At 39.5% G+C, this 18268-nt stretch overlaps 1 protein-coding gene across 1 annotated transcript; it reads right to left on the bottom strand.

Annotated features, from left to right (window-relative positions):
* Window positions 1-12719: 12719 nt before the first annotated feature.
* LOC110882596 (proline-rich proteoglycan 2-like) lies at window positions 12720-13896 on the bottom strand. Its single transcript, XM_022130579.1, has 3 exons — window positions 13777-13896; window positions 13051-13360; window positions 12720-12997 (listed from the first exon to the last, which is right to left on the bottom strand). Exons 1-3 carry the CDS (start codon window positions 13894-13896, stop codon window positions 12720-12722), a joined length of 708 nt encoding a protein of 235 aa, XP_021986271.1.
* Between the last annotated feature and the right edge of the window lie 4372 nt (window positions 13897-18268).

Raw genomic sequence — 18268 nt, 5'->3', positions numbered from 1 at the left:
TGTCATGTTGATTCTTCCAGACATGATCTTCATTGTAACAAGTAGCATAGGTAAGAATGGTTCGCGAATAGGGCGATGACAGAAAAGAGTAAGCACGTAGGGTTTCTCATGCTATATTATCATGTGTATCTAAGCGTAATGCGAGCAAAGTTCTAAGCAGTTCTAGCAAACAGGCAATAAACATAAACCTTATTACCTAGGATGTCGAGTCTTGCACGTGGAGCGAAGCGTCGTTGTGGATCGTTGAGAGCACTGTTCTGGTTATAGTCCGGTTTTAATAAAAACATTTTCCCATATTAAAACCAAGTTCTCTATAACCAATGGCTCTGATACCAATCTGTCACACCCCCAAAATCCACCCGCGGAGTACCACCGCTTAGGAGCGTGACTGACCAGGATCAAGCCATCAATCATATCAAACCATAGCAAATAATAATAAAAGTAGTTAACACAAATCATCATGACATGATTGATGTTCAAAAACCAAATATTGTTTAAGTAGCGGAAGCAATATAAAGTAAACCCAAATCAAGTTATAAGTTCAATAACGTTCATGATCCATCTGCCCACAACGACCTGCTCCTTCCTTGTGCAAGCTCCATAAGTACCTAAGGTCCTGCAAGGCATGCAGCAGATAATCAACAACTAGTTGAGCGAGTTCACAGGAAGTAAGTTCATAACATAGTGCATAAGTATAACTAGTGGGGGCTTCCCATACTAGTGTGTGTACTAAAGGTGGGGGCTTCCCATGTTTATCCTGGCTAATGAGGGCTTATCATTAACGGTACTTACTAGACTAACTTCCGACCATGTGTTCTTCTTTACTGAGAACAAGAAAACGTACAGGGTCACGTAGGCTTTACGTGACGTGCCCTTCCCCGAGGACAGTGGTACGCGTGGGGGCTACGTAGGCTTTACGCAGCGTGGCCTTCCGACCTGGAAGCCAGTGGATGGTATTGGGTTACGTAGGCTTTACGTAACGTGTCCTCCCGACCCGGGAGACAAATGGCAATTATACTGGGTTACGTAGGCTTTACGTAACGTGTCCTGACTAACCTGAGGACGATGGTTTATAGTCTAGAGAATGCGTAAGTACGAGTAACTCTTTTAACAATAACATATCCAACCCAATTCCCAACCCGGGAATCCCATGCCTTGGCTGTGTGAACTCACCTTGGTTTGCTCGGCAGATACACAAAGAGTATAGATAAGCTAGTAATTGGTCAATCACGTCCTAGCATGGTTGTAATACAAGTCAGGTTTGGTTCAATGATGCACGTATACAACATGGCAAACACGTATGCACGCAAACACATTTAAGTACACTACTTGTGCTATTCGGATGGTTGGGCCAAAGAACTTGTGCGAGCCCAACCATCTTGTGCGATGTGAGTCTAGGCCCAAACCTTACCCGGCCCAACGAAATGACAAAACAAATATAATGTTCGTTGATCCAATAACAATCGGCCCAAAATAAATCAAGTAACAAGTATCTTGTGCGTGGTGATCATCTTGTGCGGCCCGAACAAGTTGTGCGACTCGGATTGGACTTAAGGCCCAATCAGTTAATCAGACCCATAACCTTGTGCGATCTGTTAACTCTTGTGCGTTTGACACCCCTTGTGCGACCGAGTGACATGTGCGATCCGTGTGGGCTTGTACAGCCCAACCTGTACGTCTGGCCCAAAATACAGCCTTGTGCGATAGGCTGCCCTTGTGCGACTGGGGCTGCACTTGTGTGATTGGACCAGGTTGTGCGAGTAAACAACTTGTGTGACAAAACCTCTTGTACGTCTAGGCTGTCTTGTGCGAGAGGTTTCAATATCCGGTTATTAAGCTTATTCGGTTACAATATCAATTATCATACTCCCTACAATTCTGTTAACCATTTAAGGATCAAACAAGGCAATAACATCAAGAATTCTTATGAACCCTAATTCATCCAACATGAACAACATTCATATGAACCATAACATATTCATAACTCGTCAATCTAAATCATCAAACAATACTATGATCATTGTTATAGCAGCCATAAACACATCACAATTGACATACATTCGGTTTAAGCATAATATCCAATCGGTTTTTAGGTTAATCTCATGCATCTCTGATTCATAAAAATATCGACACACATATTGATTATCATATCAACAATCCCTAGTTTATCATACAAGATCATATATCATCAATTATACAAACACTAACCGATTGGAAGAAGGGTGGAATGGATCCGTGCACAATGATCTTCGATGAAGAGGAGTCCTTGGCTGCCTTCGGTTTGCAAAAGAGGGAGAGAGAGAGAGCTAGGGTTTCTTGTATGTGTGATATGTTTGTAACAAGTGAGAGAAACAACAACCCCCAAGGTTGTGTTACACGACCAAAAGGAGAAGGAATGGGCCGGCCCTTAATGGGCTGCCCTTGAAGTCCGATTATAACCAGAACGGCCCAAAAGGGCTTGTACGAGTGTGAGTGTTGTGTGGTTCGGGTTATTCAAACATACACGTATTCGCACAATCATAAGTCATAGAGTTCACATAATTCACGTAATCACTTAATTAGTAACGTTTACATAATTATACATCGTAATGTCATAACATTCAATCGATCAGTCAAGTTCACATGCTCACATATTTATTACAAGAACGGGTTTAAAATACGAGTTGTCACAAAGATACTGTTGTCATTCCCACAGACGAGATTCATATTGACGACACGCTCCACTTTGTCGAAGAACCGGTTGAGGTTACAGATTGGAAGGTAAACAAAACCCGCCGGAGCAGTGTCAAACTCGTCAAGGTACGTTGGAACGCAAGACATGGTCCTGAATACACCTGGGAGCGTGAGGACCGAATGAAAGAAAAGTACCCCCACTTATTTCCCAAGACCCCTGCAACTAGAAGCAGAATTTAAAATTTCGGGACGAAATTTTTCTAACGGGGGGAGAATGTGACAACCCTCACCAAACCAGGTATCCGTATGAATTAATTAATATTTAATTACTGCTTAATTACTGTGCTTGCTTGCAATTGTGGATAAACTGCTGCTTGAATACTGATACATACACATACTTGCATCATACTTTATTAACTGTCACTCCATTATTTACATAAAGAACTTTAGTGACAAACTTGATTCACAAAAGCACAGTAGCACAATGAACGGATAACCCATTGAACGTGCTGACATAGCCAGCACCAGGCAGACACTGCCTCTAAGGCCTGTATGAGCCGAGAATAGTATTAACACTAGTAGAGAGTGTAGGGAGATGAGGTTTGTAAAACTGCGTCACTAGGTGTTAGTTATAGTGACCGGATGTGCCTAAAACATGTTCTAAACACAAAATCCTGCACTTTAAAAACAAAATTCAGCATTTAAGCTAACTAGTAAAGTGCAAAAGCATGGGAAAATAATACTAGACACTTTCCAAAGTGTCGGGAATTCTTCGTGTCACTAAAAATAATATTAACGACACTTTAAATGCTTATTAAGCACTTTAACGGATCAGTATCCAACCAAACAACCGGACTTTACCCGGAACATAAAAATATTGTCATTAACACTTTTTTTTCCTTTTCTAAGCCAGTGAGGGTCCCCGAATACCCTAACACCCGCTATAATGCATAACACACTACTAATTAGCTTAACCTTCTAAATTAAGCTAACTAGCACCTAACTAACTAGTTGAAATTGAACCAACCCCCCCCCCTTTTGCAACCGATCGGCCCCATGTAGGGGACACAACCTTACACTTTTAGTTATTTTATTAGTGTATGTCTTATATCTAAATGACATAGTATCTAGTGGATAATGATCATGGATGGATTATAAATAACACCATAGGATCTTTACCTTCTCATAAACCACACAACAAAATTTCTACTCTCTCTCCCTCTCCCCTTGGTATCTCGGCCGAACATATACACACGCCCACATCATTTTCGAGTTTGATCAAGGCATTCTACATACATTCAAAGGTGGAGGAGTTCATACGAGGAAGCTCGGTGCTTACGGATTGCCAAGGACCTCACCACAACGCTATTAACCACCCATTTTTTGTCTAGTTTCTTCCCTAGCCTTGAGCTAGTTGTAAGTGCTTCTAATCACCTTCTTGATCTTGTCTAAAGTGGTTAATAAGAGATATGTCGGATAAAAATCATGAACATATGAGATCAAAGTTTAAAGTCTAGTAAAAATGATGAACATGGTGGTTAATAAGTAAATATTAGTGTAAAACTCTTGAAACTTGTTTTGTTATGATTATTTTATGTTGGTTGATGCTAGCAATAGTTCGGATCGTCATCTAACCCGGCTAAGTCATGTTCATGGAACATGAACTAGTGTATGTTAAAGTGTGAAAGTGATTAGATGATGAACTCTACTACTTATGAACATGAACTTGTGTAAAAAGAGTTTTTCTTGTAAAATGGAGTTCTACACTAGTAGATCTAAAGATCTACAAGTGGTATTTTCGAAGAACCAAGTGTAAGATAAAATCATGTTTAAAAGCCGGATCTTTCATAAACTAATGGTGTTTTTGTGAACAAACAAGTGTGTAGACACTTGTATAACAAAAGGTTTTAACAAAGAATTATTTTTGTAATATTTGACTAGAAGTTGTATAAATGCATCTTCTTTAAAAATAAAGCTTTCAAGAAACTGATTTTGTTTACAAAGATAGAAAGATCTACTAAAAGTATTGGAAGGTTACTACACACTTTTACACAACCCACAAGTTCATGTGTTTGCGATCTATGTATATTTTTTGGACTAGTTTCATGTTGGAATAATATCTGTTGATGTTGAGAAAATTGTTGATTGAGTTTTGAAAAGAAAATGATACGCTTGTAAGCGTGGCCACCTCCAGTTACAAAGGAAACTCTGGCGAAATTTTTACAGAAATATAACACTTGGAAAATATTTTTACAACAAGTGTTATGAATATATTTTTAACTTGTTTTCCAAATATATTTCGCCATGATTTTGTTACAAGATTACCAAGTGTCGGAGGTGGGTTTTCGTAAATAAAACTTGTTAAATATATATTTAGAATATATATTTTTCATAATAACACTTGTGTAAATTTTATGATTATTTTGTGAACTACATGAATAATATTTTTAGAGAAAAAATAATATTACTAGAATACACTGAATATTAACGGCTCCAAAATAATACTAACGCCTTCACAATAAATATTAAAGTTACACCGGTATTATTATTACCACACGAATTTCAAACGTAACTTGCGTATTTTCAGAAAATACTCTTAAATGTGTATTTTGACAAAAGTATTATTTTGGGTAAAATTATATGGAATAAAATATAATATTTTTTGGGAAAATTTTTTTATATTTTGGAGATAGAATTAAAATATATTTTAAGTGTAACTTAATAATACATTTTTGGAATTACCAGTAAACGCACATGTATTAAAACCCCCATCCTTGGGAAGGAATATAATTAATACATAAATACGAAGTGTAAACACGAAATAGTTGTCTACCTATTTCCCAAAAACTTAAACCTTAAGCTAAGGCACGGCCGTCCGCCTAATAGAAGTTAGTACGTGTAGGTCGTCGCACAGCAGGTTGACTGGGAGATTTCTAGTTAGAGACGCACTACAGTGAGTTCATGTCCCCCTTTTCTCTTAACTGTTTTCAGTTTTTTAACTGCGGGGGTGAAATACATGTTACTATGATTACGAATACTTTTTACATTGTATGGTTAGCGTAAGGAGGGTTACTACTTAGATCATGTGAGTGGGTAGGCGGGAACTGAAGACCATTAATCCTCAGTGTAGGACCGAGGGACAATAGCGGTAGATCTATCTGGGTGTAGCGAGCTCAGCCCCAGGCCCAACAGTACGGACCTCGGGGTGACTTGGTACCCGACGCAAAAATCTGCTAGGTTTGAGTCTTCCTACTGCACTTCACACATATCAATGGCCTTGGAAACCATTGGTGATCTCTTTATTTCCTTATTTGCTACATACCAGGGTTTTTTATACATGCAAAGGTATTAAGAAGTCACACCAAATAAACCCACGCTTTCGCAAAGCCAGGGTGTGACAGTTAGATCCACAGTGGATCTATATGTGGCTGGCTTAGAAGCCTTAATGTTCCCTTTCACTTCAGGGGCCAAGCCACCGATGAAACGCGCAATGCGTTTGGGTTCAGGGGTGACTAAGTATGGTACAAGCCTTGACATCGAGTTGACTAAGTATGGTGCCGCGCAGAAAGAAGCACTTAAGGAAAGAAACCTTGAAGAAGAATATCTCCGTGGAATGGAGAAGCAATTAGTGCCAAACGAGGAAGGAACGTTATGTTTTATGAAAAGGATTTGGGTTCCTCTGTTTGGTGGTTTGAGAAAGGTTATCTTTGATGAAGCTCACAAATCGCGGTACTCTATCCATCCATGAGCGGATAAGATGTACCAGGATCTTAAAGATTATTATTGGTGGCCTAGGATGAAAGGCGACGTTGCTGTTTATGTGAGCACATGATTAACGTGTGCTAAGGTTAAAGCTGAATACCAGAAGCCTTCAGGACTTCTGCAACAACCTGAGATTCCAAGTGGAAATGGGAACAAATTTCCATGGATTTTATAATGAAGTTGCCAAGAACGCCAAGAGGTCATGACACTATTTGGGTAATAGCGGACCGATTAACGAAATCTGCGTGCTTATATAAGAAGCCCGGCTACACATATACAGAAGCGCCTCGACAAAAGGTCCATTTATATATAATAATTGCATTGTAGCGGGTATAGTTTAGTGGTAAAAGTGTGATTCGTTCTATGAACCCCCATAATAGTTAAGGGGTCTTTCGGTTTGATTCATATTCCGATAAAAACTTTATTTCATTTAAAGGATACCTATCAGAGAAAAGGATAACACGAGCAAATTAGCTGAAATTTACATGAGAGAAATTGTTGCACGTCATGGAGTGCCTCTCTCAATCATTTCTGATAGAGACAGAAGATTTGTGTCAAGGATTTGGCAGTCTTTCCAAGAAGCTTTTGGCTCACAATTGAATCTGAGCACTGCATTTCACCCACAGGCTGATGGACAAAGCGAGCGAACGATTCACATTGGAGGATATGCTGAGAGCATGTGTTATGAATTTGGGCGGTAGCTGGGATAAACATTTGCCATTGGTCGAATTTTCATACAACAACAGCTACCACACCAGTATTGGTGTCGCGCCATTTGAAGCTCTATATGGCCGCAAGTGCAGATCACCACTCTGTTGGTCTGATGCAGGTGATAGACAATTGGTTGGTCCTGATGTAGTCCAGGAAACCACAGATAAGATTGCACAGATCCGGGATCGCATCAAGGCGGCCCGCGATCGTCAGAAATGCTATGTGGACCGAAGAAGGAAACCTCTAGAATTTGAGGTAGGTGATATGGTTTTGTTGAAAGTATCGCCCTGGAAGGGTGTGGCACGCTTTGGGAAGCGTGGAAAGTCGAATCCTCGATATATTGGTCCATTCAGAATTCTGGAAAGAATTGGGTTAGTAGCGTACAAGCTGGACTTACCTGCCGAACTGAACGGTGTTCATGATACATTTCATGTATCAAATTTGAAGAAAAGTCCAACGCAAGATACTGTTGTCATTCCCACAGACGAGATTCATATTGACGACACGCTCCACTTTGTCGAAGAACCGGTTGAGGTTACAGATTGGAAGGTAAACAAAACCCGCCGGAGCAGTGTCAAACTCGTCAAGGTACGTTGGAACGCAAGACATTGTCCTGAATACACCTGGGAGCGTGAGGACCGAATGAAAGAAAAGTACCCCCACTTATTTCCCAAGACCCCTGCAACTAGAAGCAGAATTTAAAATTTCGGGACGAAATTTTTCTAACGGGGGGAGAATGTGACAACCCTCACCAAACCAGGTATCCGTATGAATTAATTAATATTTAATTACTGCTTAATTACTGTGCTTGCTTGCAGTTGTGGATAAACTGCTGCTTGAATACTGATACATACACATACTTGCATCATACTTTATTAACTGTCACTCCATTATTTACATAAAGAACTTTAGTGACAAACTTGATGCACAAAAGCACAGTAGCACAATAAACGGATAACCCATTGAACGTGCTGACATAGCCAGCACCAGGCAGACACTGCCTCTAAGGCCTGTATGAGCCGAGAATAGTATTAACACTAGTAGAGAGTGTAGGGAGATGAGGTTTGTAAAACTGCGTCACTAGGTGTTAGTTATAGTGACCGGATGTGCCTAAAACATGTTCTAAACACAAAATCCTGCACTTTAAAAACAAAATTCAGCATTTAAGCTAACTAGTAAAGTGCAAAAGCATGGGAAAATAATACTAGACACTTTCCAAAGTGTCGGGAATTCTTCGTGTCAGTAAAAATAATATTAACGACACTTTAAATGCTTATTAAGCACTTTAACGGATCAGTATCCAACCAAACAACCGGACTTTACCCGGAACATAAAAATATTGTCATTAACACTTTTTTTCCTTTTCTAAGCCAGTGAGGGTCCCCGAATACCCTAACACCCGCTATAATGCATAACACACTACTAATTAGGTTAACCTTCTAAATTAAGCTAACTAGCACCTAACTAACTAGTTGAAATTGAACCAACCCCCCCCCCCCCCTTTTGCAACCGATCGGCCCCATGTAGGGGACACAACCTTACACTTTTAGTTATTTTATTAGTGTATGTCTTATATCTAAATGACATAGTATCTAGTGGATAATGATCATGGATGGATTATAAATAACACCATAGGATCTTTACCTTCTCATAAACCACACAACAAAATTTCTACTCTCTCTCCCTCTCCCCTTGGTATCTCGGCCGAACATATACACACGCCCACATCATTTTCGAGTTTGATCAAGGCATTCTACATACATTCAAAGGTGGAGGAGTTCATACGAGGAAGCTCGGTGCTTATGGATTGCCAAGGACCTCACCACAACGCTATTAACCACCCATTTTTTGTCTAGTTTCTTCCCTAGCCTTGAGCTAGTTGTAAGTGCTTCTAATCACCTTCTTGATCTTGTCTAAAGTGGTTAATAAGAGATTTGTCGGATAAAAATCATGAACATATGAGATCAAAGTTTAAAATCTAGTAAAAATGATGAACATGGTGGTTAATAAGTAAATATTAGTGTAAAACTCTTGAAACTTGTTTTGTTATGATTATTTTATGTTGGTTGATGCTAGCAATAGTTCGGATCGTCATCTAACCCGGCTAAGTCATGTTCATGGAACATGAACTAGTGTATGTTAAAGTGTGAAAGTGATTAGATGATGAACTCTACTACTTATGAACATGAACTTGTGTAAAAAGAGTTTTTCTTGTAAAATGGAGTTCTACACTAGTAGATCTAAAGATCTACAAGTGGTATTTTCGAAGAACCAAGTGTAAGATAAAATCATGTTTAAAAGCCGGATCTTTCATAAACTAATGGTGTTTTTGTGAACAAACAAGTGTGTAGACACTTGTATAACAAAAGGTTTTAACAAAGAATTATTTTTGTAATATTTGACTAGAAGTTGTATAAATGCATCTTCTTTAAAAATAAAGCTTTCAAGAAACTGATTTTGTTTACAAAGATAGAAAGATCTAGTAAAAGTATTGGAAGGTTACTACACACTTTTACAACCCACAAGTTCATGTGTTTGCGATCTATGTATATTTTTTGGACTAGTTTGATGTTGGAATAATATCTGTTGATGTTGAGAAAATTGTTGATTGAGTTTTGAAAAGAAAATGATACGCTTGTAAGCGTGGCCACCTCTAGTTACAAAGGAAACTCTGGCGAAATTTTTCCAGAAATATAACACTTGGAAAATATTTTTACAACAAGTGTTATGAATATATTTTTAACTTGTTTTCCAAATATATTTCGCCATGATTTTGTTACAAGATTACCAAGTGTCGGAGGTGGGTTTTCGTAAATAAAACTTGTTAAATATATATTTAGAATATATATTTTTCATAATAACACTTGTGTAAATTTTATGATTATTTTGTGAACTACATGAATAATATTTTTAGAGAAAAAATAATATTACTAGAATACACTGAATATTAACGACTCCAAAATAACACTAACGCCTTCACAATAAATATTGAAGTTACACCGGTATTATTATTACCACACGAATTTCAAACGTAACTTGCGTATTTTCAGAAAATACTCTTAAATGTGGGAATAATTATTTTGGGTAAAATTATATGGAATAAAATATAATATTTTTGGGAAAAATTATTTATATTTTGGAGATAGAATTAAAATATATTTTAAGTGTAACTTAATAATATATTTTTGGAATTACCAGTAAACGCACATGTATTAAAACCCCCATCCTTGGGAAGGAATATAATTAATACATAAATACGAAGTGTAAACACGAAATAGTTGTCTAACTATTTCCCAAAAACTTAAACCTTAAGCTAAGGCACGACCGTCCGCCTAATAGAAGTTAGTACGTGTAGGTCGTCGCACAGCAGGTTGACTGGGAGATTTCTAGTTAGAGACGCACTACAGTGAGTTCATGTCCCCCTTTTCTCTTAACTGTTTTCAGTTTTTAAACTACGGGGGTGAAATACATGTTACTATGATTACGAATACTTTTTACATGGTATGGTTAGCGTAAGGAGGGTTACTACTTAGATCATATGAGTGGGTAGGCGGGAACTGAAGGCCATTAATCCTCAGTGTAGGACCGAGGGACAATCGCGGTAGATCTATCTGAGTGTAGCGAGCTCAGCCCCAGGCCCAACAGTACGGACCTCGGGGTGACTTGGTACCCTACGCAAAAATCTGCTAGGTTTGAGTCTTCCTACTGCACTTCACACATATCAATGGCCTTGCAAACCATTGGTGATCTCTTTATTTCCTTATTTGCTACATACCAGGGTTTTTTATACATGCAAAGGTATTAAGAAGTCACACCAAATAAACCCACGCTTTCGCAAAGCCAGGGTGTGACAGTTTGATCCACAGCGGATCTATATGTGGCTGGCTTAGAAGCCTTAATGTTCCCTTTCACTTCAGGGGCCAAGCCACTGATGAAACGCGCAATGCGTTTGGGTTCAGGGGTGACTAAGTATGGTACAAGCCTTGACATCGAGTTAAAGCTAGTCACATAGGATCTACAATCCAGATCCTTCATTACCAAGGTAAGGAAGTCAGTCTCTATCCTCTCGACTTCATGTTGAGGGCAATAAGTGTCCTTCACCAAATCAACAAACTTGTTCCATGAAAGATTGTACAAAGGGACCTTTCCAGTGGCTTGCACTAATGCCTTCCACCAAGTGAGGGCATCGCCCTTGAAAGATTGAGACACAAACTTCACTATATCTTCCTTAGCACATCCGCTGATGTCTATCACGGTCTCCATTTCGTCTAACCATTTCATGCAATCAATTGCTCCCTTTTCTCATGTGAAATCCCTCGGTTTACAGGAGACGAAGTATTTATAGGTACAACCCTTGGTATACCTGGGAGTCGGTTCAAGAACAATATGCTTCTGAGGTTCACTCCTCTGATTAGACGAGTGTTGAGACTCATCTTTCTTCAGTGTATGCGAATGAGAATGGGACTTTGAATGAGTTTTGGACCGAACAATACTTGGCTCCTTGAACTTATCATCCACAGCCTGAGCAACCGTTGCGGTTATCATTGCTTGCAACTCAGCACCAGTGATATTGATCCTGGTATTGTTGTTGTCTTCCACGGGATGACTGTTTGCTTCATCAGAGCCAGCCATGATTCGTGTACTATATCAAACAATGACGATATATTAAAATTATATAAGGAATCATCACATTGATGATTAGATGGTCATGGTATTATTAAACCATATAGACCATTTTTAAATAATTTAATTAAACCATGATTTGCCTAGGCTATAACAGAACCATTATAAGCAATCAATAGGATTAAAATCCTTTATATCTATAAGACAGAGGGATATAAATCACAACTGTCAGTGTCATGAAAGACATTTTTATTTAACACAAGACTCGTCTCGAAGGACATTTAGATGGCACAAAAGGCCTTGTCACAAGGACGATTAAAATATAATCATTGATCTCTTGGATCAGTGATCTTTTTAAGGGTCGAACATAGTTCATCGCCTTTTTGACAAGAAATTTATAAATAAAACTATCATTGCCATTGTTACACCTTTTCTTATAAGCATACATCTCTAATGGATGTTCTGGTGTATACATCATATTTATGTTTATTTGCCATGATTCGCATTGATCATATAGGCTATACATAAGTGACTTGGAAAAATCCAAGTACATTTGGGAGCTTGTGTGGTTTCTCATACCGCATAGCCAGGAATGTTAACATGTTTTCAGATGTTAACAGAGATTTATTGTCTTAAAAAGGTTGTACCATCATAACCATTTTAATAATTTGGCTAGGTTATACCTCTAAGAAAATTTCTTTGGCGGATCAATTAAAAATTGAAATGATAAAGTATGATGATATAATAAAGTACATAATTAAAATACAATGGAATTTCATTAAACATTTAACTATTACAAGGTGCCCTAAACGGGTCTTAAAAAAACATACTGCCCACGCAGGGGCTACAAAAACAGAAATAAGTCCTCGCAGGGACTAGGTACTGAAAATAGAATGTCCTCACAGGGACATGATTGAAAATAAAAAATACAAAATACATTAAACAACTTTCTATTTCTTTTTGCCTTTAATAAGACTTGCAAGGCCCTTAAGAAAGTTGTTATGCTTCTCCTTGGTTTCATCCGCTTCATGTTCAACCCTGTCTAATCTTTGCAGTATTTCTTGGGTTTGCTCCTGTTGAGGAGGAGGAGGTTGCTGAAATGGTGGGTATTGATACCCCTGCACCGGATATCCAGTTGGGTAAACTGGAGGGTTAGAAGAAGGATAAAGTGCATTGTACTGTGCAGCAGTGAGATATGGATCATGGGTTCCATAATCCGATGGGTATCCTGATGGATTATACCCAGATGAACTGGGTATGTCGAGATCGGGTTGTCGAAACCCACTGGCGGTGGCGGTGGTGCATAAGAAACCGGCAGAGGATCGTTCTCCGGCGCCGCGTGCGAGGGTCCACCCATTTGGGGGTCCTCGGGGATAGGAGGGTAAGAACTTGAACCCTGAGGAGAACTGAACCGAGGTCCTCCTTGCACAGAAATTCGTGCATTCCTCCTTCGCCTTGGCGACTCGGGAGGTGGTTGAGATGGTTGTTGAGGCGGCTCCTCAACAGGAAGAGGTGGTGGAGAAACTGCTTGAAGTTGTGGTTCAACCAAAGGAGGTTGAGCAGGAAAGTTATGATATGAAGGGGTAAAGGCCTAATCATACGTGGTCCACCTTTCTTTAAATGAATCGGGCCCCTGGTACAACGATCCTTGATATGGAGAACCGCTCGAGATGCTAATTGGGTGGCCCGGTGTTCCAGTCTGCATTTCAGGGTCCGGGTCGTCATCCATCTCCATTTCATGAGGAAAGTGATCCTCGGGTCCCAAAGGGTTGTAGCCCAAAAAGTCGTTGACGTAGTCATTGGGATTAAACTGGGCTGGAGAGTAGGTAGAATCCGAATGATGAAAGGAATGAGAATGCAATGAATGGTAAGATTGATGGGAATGGTGGGAGTCTTGGGAATGTTGCGAATGTTGGGGCTCGTCTGGAACAGGCGGCCCGAATGATGGATGGAAAGAGGGGGGTGAGCTCAAAGAGACAGAGTGTCTCGCTGGTTCGTAAGACTGACCCCAATGGTCACGGGAATCAGAACTGGAAAACGAGGAGACGGTGTGCGCCGATAGGAAGGTCCTGCTGATGGTCTACCTCGCATGGGACCCTTTCCTTTGCCTCTCACTCTTGGCGGCATTGTAGATGATTATTCCTTTCAAAACAAACAAAACAAAACAAAACAAAATAAAAATATAAACAGCAAAGGAAAGTTAAGAATAAATCCTAGGTCATTGGCCTAGACTCGGAAGTCTAAGGAATGTGCTTATTGTGTCATTGAGATTAAACACAAAAGGTTAGTGTTTAATCCACTCAATGTTGGCTCTGATACCAACCTGCCACACCCTGATATTTACACATATTACCGGTGGGCCCGGCGGGGAGTATCGTGACGTAGTTGATAACATCACTGTCAATACACACAATATAATAGCACAGCGGAAGGCTTGGTAAATAAACTATTACAAACCATAATATCTGAGTGTCCGAGTGAAAGAATATACAGACTGGAATGTAATAAGATCCACAGGCGGATCATAAATAAAATACAAGAAACAAAATAATAGACTTCAGGTATCTATGGATTTGCAAGATCCTCTTATGACACCTAATAGGTCCAGCCTATTACGAGAGGTACCTGTCAATCAGTCTTTAAGAAAATACGTCAGTTTACACTGGTAAATACAATTAACTGACTCTTTTGAAAACATTTATGAAAATTGATTTAAGTGCACATGGCACAAATCATTTATAACTTGGGACAATTATTTAAAGATAATCTTGTATACAGATTTACATGTTGACATCACCATTACGAACTCTGATGCGTAACACGCCTCGCGGGGTTTCCGCAGGTGGAATTTTGGGGGTGTTACAGTTGGTATCAGAGCCACTGGTTATAGTGAACTAGGTTTTAAAACGTTTTGTAAAACCAGACTATAACCGAACAACTTCGAAAATCGATCATGACACTCAGCTCCAGATCGCAAGGTTCGTTTCTCTCTCACTTTATACATTACTTGTTTAACAGTCACACACTCACAACGTATATGAACTGAAACGTTTAACACCATAGTGACTTGATAGTGTGACACTGCTCCTTGACTCATGTAAACCATAGAACTGTGATACCATCTGTTGTGTTGTTTGAACGGGGGAAACTTCGAGCGTAAGCTAAGAGGCACTGAGATAAGCATGCAAATTGCCTTATTATTATGGGTGCACACTTAATAATAACGCGGGGTGCATGCAAGTCCCAGTGAGGCTTATCGAGCGTGAGAAGGGTTCTGCCTTACTATGTGTGAACTTGGTAGTACGTAAATATCAGCATGATACTTGACCCCTATCTCGTTTCGATTCCTAAATCGGTTTATTCCCAACTATAGAAACATGAGTGGACGAGGACACGGACGTGGTGACATCACCATGACTCAGGCTGAGTTGACAGACCTAATCAATACTGGAACAAACGGTGACTTGGCTCACAAACTCAGGCTAATTGATGGAACGGGATAACTATCGTAATGGTAGGTATGCTTTAGGTTTAAGGCAGTGGTTGCCTGATGAAACCTTGGTGATACCCTTACCGGAATTTGAGGTCATCGGATCAGTTGTATATATCAGGGAACCTATCGAAAGCATGGGCTAAGAAGTCAGGGTTCGCTAGCATGAGTCGTGTGTCAATCGTGAGGGCCTGTTAAACTTCAATACGTGGACTGAACCAACTCTTGATATCACTGGTGAATTTCGGGACGAAATTTCTTTCAAGTTGGGGAGGATGTGACACCCCAGGAAAACCAGCAAACGATATAATTTACCTAGCTTTAGCTTACCTAACTTTCTCAGTGAGTGCGTACCAAATTTCGGGACGAAATTTCTTTCAAGTTGGGGATGATGTGACAACCCGAATATTTAAGGTTACTACTTAAACGCCACAACCCTTGGCATGTGCCTTTACGTTTAATTGCTTTTATATTACGACTTTACGATACTTAGCAGGTCACATCCATGCGTTACTAAATGATTAGGTGTACGTCAACTCTGCGTGAAACCGTTAAACGTTTAAATGAGTCGTTTAGATAATTTAGGGAATTAATTATATTGGGCCACGAAATTGCTCATCGCACTTCATCTCGGCCTCTCGGCCCATGCATTAAACCAGGCCCTAAAGCCAAACACTTGTAGTGGATTTCATACCTTTACCCCGGCCCACAGTTCTGTTCGGTCAACAACACATCAGCCCATACTCTTTATGGGTTTACTTACTTGTAGAACAAGGGGTTGAGGGAATATATATATCACATAAAGTTATCAAAAAGAAAACCCTAGTGCATCATGCTCCTGTCGACGGTCAGCCCCATCATTCCATCACCCATGGCAGCCATTTAAGTGTAATCCCCTTGAATCCCTGGGCGCACCCCTATTCACGGCGGCAGTGTAATACGACTCGCCGGAGACACGAAGGCGTTGCCGGAAGCACCCGAATCTCTCCTCCTTTCGACTCGGCTCTCTCTCTCTCTCGCGCGGACACTTGGTTAGTATAATCCACCTTGATGTAACCACATGCTTGTAGGAGTTCGATCATGATCTAGGTAATTATGTGTTGCAGGTGTTCGAATATAATTTATGTATATGTGTGTATTATGTGTTCAAAACATTAGGTTATGGTTGGAATGTTAAAATCTGATGATGTTTAGGTATCGAAACAGCCATGATGACTATATGTGGATTCGTTTGAATATTGCCATAATGAATGATTTTTGGTTAACTAGATTGATTGGTTCAGTTAGCATATTTACTCTATAACGAAGCTGATATTGTGGGCTATTCTTGTTCACGTCCGAGTGTGGCTGAATTGCATGATTTTTGATGTGTTGATCGAGATCTGCCAGTATGGTTAATGTTAAATGATGTTAAGATGTTTCATTCATTGGGGTCATTAATATAGATGTTAGCGGATATACGTTAATTATTGATCAATATACGATTATCGATCTAGGGTGCATACGTGTTAGAATATTATAAGTGTTCTAGGTGAACCTTTAATCAGGATTGATAATGATTGTCACATACTACTCGATGACCTGATTATTTGAGTATGAAGTGTTGTTGTGTAAATCGTATAGAATCAGGTATGGTTGATCTAAGTTTTGGTTTTGATTGAAATATATGTTTGTGACCTGCATCTCTTGACTAAATGTATAGTCACTTCATAAATTGGTCTAATTGAAATCAAGGGTTCACATGAATTTGTCAGATTTGCATGTGGTCTTATAATTGAGGTCCAATAAAATCATAATAGGTTGTGGTTTGGTCAAATAGAAACATGAACTCAATATGAACTTGTCGGCCACTTTATAACTACCTTTGACAAATGATATTTGCATGAAGTGCAGCCAAATGAATAAATGCATATGATTGGTGGGGTGGGCGGCCCATAGATTACCATTGGCTAATTATTACGGCCCAATAGGGTGCCCACCCGGATTATTTATTTGTTATATATTAGACCCGAGTTATCTGATATATATATATATATTTATGTCCGAGTTTTATAAAGGGCAAGGCCCTGTCTGATGTCGTGTAATGATTACTCTGAAACAATGAGCTGTATGTTAATTGATGTTGCGATTTGTATGATCAAAATAAAACCACAAACTCTGTTAAACCCGTTAAGTTTATTAACACTTTAAGTATGTTAAGTATGATAACTATGTTAACTCGGTTGTTACGTTATGTGAGTTAACTGTAATCTGTTTCCGATTAACTCTGTTATGCAAAGTGTATGAATCCAATTAAGTGCGGATGATATTGATAGATTAAATCGAGAAAGCCTCTATGAGAAATGCGGATTGTATGAATGTGATTAACTGACGTATGATGCATGATATCAACTGTCGAACATACTCTGTGGTATTAATTGCATGTGAAACTTTACGAACGTGAACTGATCAAGTAAACGTGTTTACTATAGGATTTGATTGAGTAATTGCTAGCACATAGTTAAGCATACCGAGCAAACCAAGGTGAGTTCATTGCATTTTCTCAAGCATGCGTCCCGGTGGTTTGGGACAACTGGTAAACATTTGGAAGGGAAACATTGGGTAATTAACTTAATCGGTTTTGGTTATTGCCTGGAGGGCAATGGGGGTAATTAGTTGATAGCGCTATTAGGTACTAATTATCTGGGTTTCACTATGGTTGTTTAGAGGCACACTCCTCGGTTACGTAAGGGCGGTTCCCCTAGGGTAACTAACTGGACAACATAGTGGGTTGTTAAGAGGCACACTCCTCGGTTACGTAAGGGCGTAGTCCCTAGGGTAACTAACTTGAGCAACATCGTAACGCATCATTGAATCGCATTAACATATATCTGGTAAAACAACACGTAAGCAACACCTTGAACTCACCAGCGTAGTCTGACGCACTTGTTTGCATGCTTGTAGGTTATTAACGTTTGGAACATGGACTTGCTATCTGGGAGTGCTGGAGTGGTCATGGATCGAGACTCG

The sequence above is a fragment of the Helianthus annuus genome, chromosome 3 (genome assembly GCF_002127325.2).
Source record: "Helianthus annuus cultivar XRQ/B chromosome 3, HanXRQr2.0-SUNRISE, whole genome shotgun sequence".
NCBI classification, from domain to species: Eukaryota; Viridiplantae; Streptophyta; class Magnoliopsida; order Asterales; family Asteraceae; genus Helianthus; species Helianthus annuus.
The sequence above is the reverse complement of the archived record's forward strand: the minus strand, read 5'-3'. Positions and strand labels throughout refer to the sequence as shown.

What these genes read in the sequence shown, in the direction of transcription:
- LOC110882596 (XM_022130579.1), bottom strand. Translation starts at nt 13,896, where the DNA reads ATGCCGCCAAGAGTGAGAGGCAAAGGAAAGGGTCCCATGCGAGGTAGA. An exon ending in TGATTCCCGTGACCATTGGG is followed by an intron (nt 13,361 to 13,776) that starts GTCAGTCTTACG and finishes ACGTATGATTAG; the next exon opens with GCCTTTACCCCTTCATATCA. An exon ending in ACCACCGCCACCGCCAGTGG is followed by an intron (nt 12,998 to 13,050) that starts GTTTCGACAACC and finishes ATAATCCATCAG; the next exon opens with GATACCCATCGGATTATGGA.